Source organism: Polyodon spathula, chromosome 6, assembly GCF_017654505.1.
Source record: "Polyodon spathula isolate WHYD16114869_AA chromosome 6, ASM1765450v1, whole genome shotgun sequence".
NCBI classification, from domain to species: Eukaryota; Metazoa; Chordata; class Actinopteri; order Acipenseriformes; family Polyodontidae; genus Polyodon; species Polyodon spathula.
Genome location: NC_054539.1, coordinates 73898110 through 73906583, shown reverse-complemented (window position 1 = coordinate 73906583; position 8474 = coordinate 73898110). Strand labels below are relative to the sequence as shown.

Genomic DNA, 8474 nt, shown 5'->3' with positions numbered 1-8474 from the left:
AACCGATTGAAATTGATTAATTGAAATAGGCTACAATAAAACACAATTCACAATGTTCGGCACACCGAGAACAGCCGGTTTCTACACTTATGACAGTGTCCTAGGACACCGCAGGCCACTCAGACACTTCCAACTTTAGTGTCCCGGCACTCAAATTGTTTCAACCCCTTCTCGTGTGTTTGTTTCTGTAGGTTGTATGCATACCGTATGTGCTTTGTATTTGTAGTGTGTAACAGTTGTTGTACGCATAAACTGCAAAATAATGATTGCCTTGCTTCACTCGGCACCATACATTTTCTGCCTTTGCTACTCTGCTCTGCTCAAACCTGGGGGAGTTTTAATTGATTTAAATCATGTTTGTAAATGTAAACTATGTCCTGTGACGTCAAACCTTTGGCACTTGCCCGTCCATCCGAAGATAGGGGCCACCCAAACTTTCATTCCTAGCTACGCCCTTGGACTATAAACATACTGTTAGTTTCCACTTTGAAAGCTTCAGCTGAACATGGGGTTGTCGGTAGAGAAAGTGCGTCTCGTACTGCTGCTGGAGCTTCTCTTCACAAGCTATTTTGCTGCATGTTTTGATGTCACTCTTCTCCACACCAACGACGTCCATGCCAGGGTAGAAGAAACTAGCGTGTACTCGGGGAAGTGTGATCCAGGCGGACCTTGCTACGCCGGAGTCGCAAGAAGGTTAACACAAATAAACAGAATCCGAAAAACAGAAAGCAACGTTTTACTTCTGGATGCGGGGGATCAATATCAAGGAACGGTCTGGTTCAACTACTACAAGGGAGACGAAGCGGCTCATTTCATGAATTGGCTGAAGTATGATGCCATGGTAAGAAAAACATCTCATACATTTAAATGCATATTTATTAATTGACAGCACATTACACATACTCAGCGGCATTGTATCAAATACTGGTTATTATTATTAGTCGTAGTAGTAATATTAATGTTGTTTTTGTCCATTGTATTATTATTATTATTAATATTATTATTATTATTATTATTATTATTATTATTATTATTATTATTATTATTATTATTTTATTATTATTAATATTATTATTATTATTATTATTTTAAATACGCAAAGGATTTTGATGTAATGCCCATTCTTTCTGTCAGTATAGATACACCTGTGCAGGATAGTGAAGTCATGTAAAACATGTTTTAGACATTAGACTAGTGGGACCTTGTGCCTAGACAGTAAATGCAGTGTTCAGAATACAATACCCACTATTCCAGATACAGCTGCATTGTTTGGTTGTTTTACAGTGTTGAATGATGCAATTGTAACCATTGTGTTTTTTTGTTTGTTTGTTTTAACTTGATGTAGTGCCTTTTCTCACTGTGAGTACAATTCTATGTTGTTCTTTTTTCAGCATTGTGTTCTCCATATAAAAATGTTGCGCAATGTTACTGATTCACTACCAGTGCAGAATGGCTCAACGGTTATCGATGTGATATCAAGGTTCTGAGTTGGTTAATGGCAAATCAGTTTGTACTGCAGGTGACTCTATAGCATCACTCTATAGTTCACCCCTTCATCTCTGTGGCTCAATATCAATAAACTAAAAGGAGCGTTTTAAGTGAGGATGATCCCGTGGTTAGTATGGAGGACGGTACTAAACTAGTACAAAAAGTTAATACCAATTGCAATGAACTAAGCTGCAGATAGTCCGCCGCTGCATATTAAAATGTGTCTCAATTGTAATGAACCTGGAGGGCCAGATAAGACAATGTCCAAATCTGGGGGGGAGGGGGGAGTGCGCCACAGGGCGCTCATGATGTGCGTATGGGGGTGATGTGGGCGGTGACCACTTACAAGCATACAATTTCTGATTGCCATTTAATAATACAAATACAAAGTAAATATATGTAATTAAAACTGCATGCTATTAATTTTAATGTTATTAAAACTATTAAATTAAAATGGACATCTAATTTCCTGCAAGTTAAGCAATGAAAGAACGTCTGTGGCGATGGCATGGCAAATTTGCCATGACCGCGGCGCCTGACCTTCCATGATGCGGTGGAGGGGAGGTGAGGGGCAGAACAAGAAATTGAGGGGGCTACACCCCACTTTGTGCGGCATGCGTACATACATAAATACAGTGGACCAGGGTGAACAACAAGCATTTAAACAGGAACCTTAAGAAAAGGTAGAAGCAACAGCAGAGGACTCATTATCTGAAGAAGTGAAGTAATAACAATAGTAAACAGTAAATAAATGTTCACCATTAGGTAATAGATGGTACTCTTACATTGGCCTTTTTAGGACAGCTTAGGGGCGTCTCAGGCCTTTGTTCTGCAATGTAAACTCAAACGGCCGACTCTCACCCATTCGAAAAACGTCAAACTAAAGACGAGGCTCAGTGCCAGCATAGGTGCGTCCGTAAGGCACTGTAACCTCACCGACTTGAGAACGGGACTGCGCTCGGCTTCTCCCCCACAGAATCTGAATAGGAAGAAGCTGCAGTGCCATTGCAGCGTCACAAAAAGAGAACAACGGCTTGAGACACAATTGTCCTGAAGATTTGAATTTATTAACTGTTTATATTGGGGAGTATTTATAAATATCTACGTTTTATGATTAAGTTTTCGTCAAAAGTGTACATACCCTAAATATCCATACATTGGGCTACGTAAACTTTTCACGGTAACTTTTTTGGTTTGTTAAACGTGCAGACGCTGGTGAATGTCCAAGAAACAAAAGCGTAATGTTTTAATACATCGGTGAGAATAATGTTTTTTAAAAATGTTATCAAATAATTTAATACGAAAACAACCCTGGATTGTGTTTTTCCCAGTTATTTTATTGTAAACCACTTAGTTATTGTTTTAGTTTCAAACACGCTTTAACACACCGTCTTTTTGTTGTTTGTTTTAATTGTTATTTTAATACATAATTTGATTGCACCCATGATTAGCTTAAAAACACAAAATACTTTATTTTTTTACAAATGTTTTTTTGTTTTTTTTGTTTTTGTTTTGTTTCTGACAACTTCTTTGTGAACTGGGGAGAGCAAGAAAGCAGAGTTGTCATAGCGTTGTAGGGTGATTAAGCTGAGCTAATCTTTCCAACAATACCACCCCTTTCAGTCTAACTGCTACAATGACAGAGCAATAGACTCACAACGAAACCTAAGCTGTGATGAGAGGCTTAACTTCAGCCAATCATAGTTCTGGCTAGGTGTGCAGCATACACACAATGAATACATCTTTGGAAAGCCCAGAGTCTTTACTTTTAAACAAACCATGATAGGTGGCTTTTACTGTGTCTGAGTAATATGTGCAAACCTTCGATGCGCTAGCGCCCCAAAATGAATGGGGCTGAGTTTTAAGAGTTAAATCGAAAGTCACTGCTTGCAAAACAACACCTAGGTAGACTTAATACCATTTTTTTTCCACAAAGACTGTTTACTTATACTGCAGTGTACCGAGTGTGCTTCTATAATGCTTGAAGATAGAGGCCGAGAATCACGTATGAGAGAATGCTGACTGAATCAGACATATTTTGTCATGATTCCCATCGTCAATGGGCAAAAACTTTTTAACTGAATGTGAGTCCATCAAAGAACCGCACACCCTTGTAACCAAGGCCTTCCATGCAAAATGATCTAATGACCTATAGCACAAAAGGGACGTGCCAGAACCACGAGAGGATTGTTTGCTCCAAGCGCTCCCATGTGAAAGGGGGTTAGCATGCCGATTGCTCGACTACAGCCCTGCCCATACTGGGGAGGCATACCCCCAGCAGCAGTGGTATATTGGAGGAACCTGTATCTAGAAGTTGGTTAGAGATGTGTTTTTCTCACAATTCTTGTTACTGTATCTAGTAGGCCAGATATACTTTCAGTTTGCGTTTTGTAACTACAATAACCTGACAGGATCTGCATTTGTCACTAACCACATAAGTGATATGAGCAGCAAGGGCCTTTTTTTAATTCATTGTGTTGGTTCTGTATTCTGTAAGGTTTTATAGAACTAGTAATACTTTTAAATGGTAAAGAAGTGAGAAATCATTGAAACTCTGTCTCTGGACAGTCTTTTATTTTCCTGTGTTTAATGTAAGGCTTTTCAGATCTACTGCCTAGTGTTGCCTTGACCTTGCATGTAGCTTGAACCTAACATTAACCCATGCATCTCTGCACGTAGACAATTCCACACCACACTGACTCAACCAGATAGAGGTGTGCTGTTTCCTCGTTTTTATTGCAAACCACAAGTCTGTCATGTAAAACCAAGATATACGACTTCTGCTTGTGCTTAACTGCCACAACTCGAAAACAGGAGTGATTATTGAAGCGCAGGAATCGCGCATTTTCCAAGTTTCTCCTGCATATCTGCAACTTTCAGTGCGGGTAAATCCTGCAGAGATATTTTAAGACACCAAGCTACTGTATTTTCCACCCAATTTAGAATGCCTGAAATGCTACAACAATCTCTAAGGAAGTGGGTGTCAGTGACGGAAGCACTATGAGCCACATTCTGAGTAGTTCTGCCGCAAGACTTTATTCTCTCATACTTGATTCTCAGCTGCTATCTTTAAGCACTATAGAAACTCAGTACACTGTAGTATAAGATAACAGTTTTTGAAAAAAAAAAAGATATTAAATCTATCTAGGTGTTTTGCAAGCGGTGACTTTTGCTTTAACTCTTAAAACTCAGCCCCATTCATTTTGGGGTGCCAGCACACCGAAGGTTAAGCACATATTACTCAGGCACCATAAAAGCCACCTACAGACTCGGGGCTTTCCAAAGACATATTTAGTGTTTGTATGTGGTACTCCAAACCGGAACTACGACTGCCTTTAAGTTAAGCCTCTCATCATGTGACATCGTTCACAGCTTAGGTTTTGTGTTGAGCTAGGACTATATAAAGAACGATAGGAAAATTATGTCACAAGTGGACGGAGTTGGTAAACAGTGGAGCCATTTCTGGAGCCCTTAGAGCACTTTAACAGTGCACTCCCAATGCATTTAACTTATGGGCAAAATGTTTTCTCAAGCATCGAATTGCATAAATAGATTGACTGACTGATTGACTGTCCTATCCTTCTTTATATAGTCCTAGGTTTTGAGTTTATTGCTCCGTCATTGTAGCAGCTAGACTGAAAGGGGTGATATCGTTGGAAAGCTTAGAAGCCCAGCTCCAACCCCCCCACTAAAGCACAACCTTCCAGAGAATTCAGTTTTATTTTGCATGGATGTAAAATCCTTTTACCCAAGTGTCCCTCATAAAGAAATTTTAGATACTTGTCAAAAAGCACCAGATAATAGACAATCATGATAAATCAATACCATCAGCAGAGGTGCTGAACATGATCAATGTAGTTTTAGAAAACAATTATTTTACATGTGTTGATAATAATTACAAACAAAACAATGGTACAGTAATATGATCTAAATTAGGAATGCATTTTGCCAGTACATACATGGGGAAATGGGAAGAACAATTACTTAGAAAATCAGAAAGAGGACCTTTAGAATACATTCGGTTTGTAGGTGATATTTTGGGGTTTGGACACATGGAGAAGAATCTATTTTCCAGTTTCATAAAATGGCAAATGTAATACACATTAATATTAAGGTGGACTTTCGATGGACAAGAAAAGAAATATAATTTTTAGCTACCGTAGTAAAACTTGAAGAAGGTTCAATTGAGACTGACCTCTTCTGTAAACCTACTGACATGCACCAGTATTTACACATGTCCTCTGCACATCCACTACACACTAAAAGGGGAATCCCAAAGGGGCTAGGAATGAGAATACAAATAATATGCTCAAGAGAAAGTGACTGTGTAAAACAAAGAAATGTATTAAAAAAGAGGATACAAAGAAAGAATTATAGAAACTGAGTTGAAACGTGGATAAACTAAAAAGAGATGATCTTCTGGATTATTGCCCAATATTTCTAAGATAGTTTGGAAACATTTGCGGATTCTACATAATTCAGAAAAATTGAAAAAAAGGATTTCTTAAGGCCCCAGTTGTAGCATTCAAAAGAGAAGTTAATTTAGGTGATATTTTACTACATAGTAAACATAAAAGAATAATTTACAGAATAGGTTCTACAAATACTTGCACTAGTACATGTAAAGTTTGTAAATACATGGACAAAAGTAAAAATATAATTAAACATAAGAACACCACATATCCACTAAAAACTAATATCTACTGTAAAAATAGCAATGTTGTTTATGGAATAGCCTGTGAAAAATTTGATGAAATAAAATATGTTGGAGAGACAGGAACAACTTTATATAAAAGAATTCAGAACCACCATTAATTAGAAATAAAAAAAAAATGAATGAACCAATAGTACAGCACTTCACCAGTCAAGGACATGACATAAATGATGTAAAGTTCGTAGTATTAGAACAGCTAAAATTAGACAATGCGACATATAAAAGAATAAAAGAAAGTAAATGGATAAATAGACTGAACAGGGTTATGCCAGCGGGACTCAACAGAAAAGAATGAACTAATTAACTCCAATAAATATATAAAAGTTAAAAATAATTAAATAAACGAAATTAATTCAAAAGTTGTGCATGCTACTGCACTGGGGAGGCCAATTCAAGCTTCAGTTTGAAAACCGCTGCATTTGAAGAAACCACATTACCAGCAGATACAGTTTAATAGTAATAGTATTTAAATGCCATTGGCCTAACTGGTAAATTCTTACCTTCCAGCTGCCCCTTTATTTTGACAATTTCCTTATCAAAAATTGCATTTTTGTTCTTTTGACATTTTTCATTCTTAGCCCCCACGTAAATATTTTGGACAGTTTTCAAAACATTTTTTGCTGTATTTTTACAACACATTTTGATGCTGTTGATATGATAAACGCTTATATCCGCTTCAGGTATTTTTTTTAAGGTTAAACGATGGCCCGTGTAACACAGAACACTAAAAATAAAATGTCAAATATACAATTTCGTTGGTTTTGTGGATTTGCTATAATTTAACATATTTTAATCATTATGAGCGTTAATTATGACTGCACATAATGGTATGTACGATGAAATGTAACGAATTAAAATTTTTTGTTACCATCAAACGGTAACTGCATCCATACTGATATAAATGTAATATTTTCGTTTTTTACACCACCGATTCCTTTACGTTCTTTATAACATCCGTGTTGAAAAAGGCTTCAGGACATCCTTTTAGTGCTTTAGAATATATATAACTAGAGGTATATATATATATATATATATATATATATATATATATATATATACTCTCATGCCGTTATAGGCCTACTGGCGAATTTTAGCATTTTTTGTCATTGAAAAGACAAATTCAACATACTTTATAACGTTACCGTGGGCTACAAATTTTTTTTTTTTTTGTTGTTGTTTTTTTTAATCAATGATGTGGTTTTTGTTTCACAAATCTACAGCACCTTGTCTATAAACTGTACTGTGATACGCAGAAGTACACATTTTTCCCATTCACTTACCATATCTCCAAACGTCAGACAGATATTTTGTCTAGTAAATAGATAGTTTAGAGCGGATGAATTTCACAGTATTTTAAAGCACAAATATAATAGTCTACATTTCAACAGTCACTGCCGAAGCTGATTACTTATTCTTCTAGAAGTAATGGTCGGGTGTAACAGGGATACAAGGTGATATTTGCGCCGGGCCATGTTGTTAACAAGCCTTTTGTTGTCGTCCAGGCTTTACTGTGAAACTGACTGTAACCAGGGAGGGTGTGCGCGCAATCTACTGGACTGGAGAATAAAAAGCACGGGAGTTTAATTATGAAAACACAAGCGTAAACAAATAAGTAAAAAAGATTAGCCTGTCGTCAGACATGTCATGTTAATACAGAATGCATTAATTTACTGTGTATTGGTATTGCGTCTGGTCTGGGAAGGGGGGCACACAGGCACGTTAAGAGAAATTCAGCAGGACATTTTTTATTTCAGGGGGGCGTTGGCGCAATGGCGCGGCCTAGCGCGAATGCTGATGTTTGCAAACCATGCTAGACCATAGACCAATATGTGTTTGATCTCTTTCCAGTATTAAACTGTTTTATTTACTATTTTTCCTATTTTTTTTGGCATTGCTGAATCCGATCTTTATCATTGTTTTTTTTTTCTCCCCAGGCCTTAGGGAATCATGAATTTGACAAGGGAATGGAAGGATTAATCAGCCCTTTTCTTCAGAAAGTGAACTGCTCAGTACTGAGTGCTAATATGAAACCAGAAAAGGAACTGGCTGACAAAATAAGTGGATTAGTCCTGCCCTATAAAATCTTTACATTGGGCTCTGAGAAAGTGGCTGTGGTCGGCTACACGACAAAGGAAACACCAATCCTGTCCACGCCAGGTAGACATGCATTCCCATGACACTGTACATAGTCGATGAACAGCTAGCAGCACACAATTAGTAGGGCTGCCCAGATTTTCCGTTTTTCAAAATGGCCAGTTCATTTTTTTTTCCA

The 8474-nt window shown here is 37.3% G+C and overlaps 1 protein-coding gene across 1 annotated transcript in view; it reads left to right on the top strand.

The window, feature by feature from the left end:
* The first annotated feature begins 287 nt into the window (after positions 1-287).
* LOC121317614 (snake venom 5'-nucleotidase-like) overlaps positions 288-8474 on the top strand; it is a 41520-nt gene continuing 33333 nt past the window's right edge. The window contains exons 1-2 of the mRNA XM_041253733.1: positions 288-841; positions 8137-8359. Coding sequence (XP_041109667.1) covers positions 506-841; positions 8137-8359 — 559 coding nt within the window. The 5' untranslated portion in view covers positions 288-505. The remainder of the gene's footprint in view (positions 842-8136; positions 8360-8474) is intronic.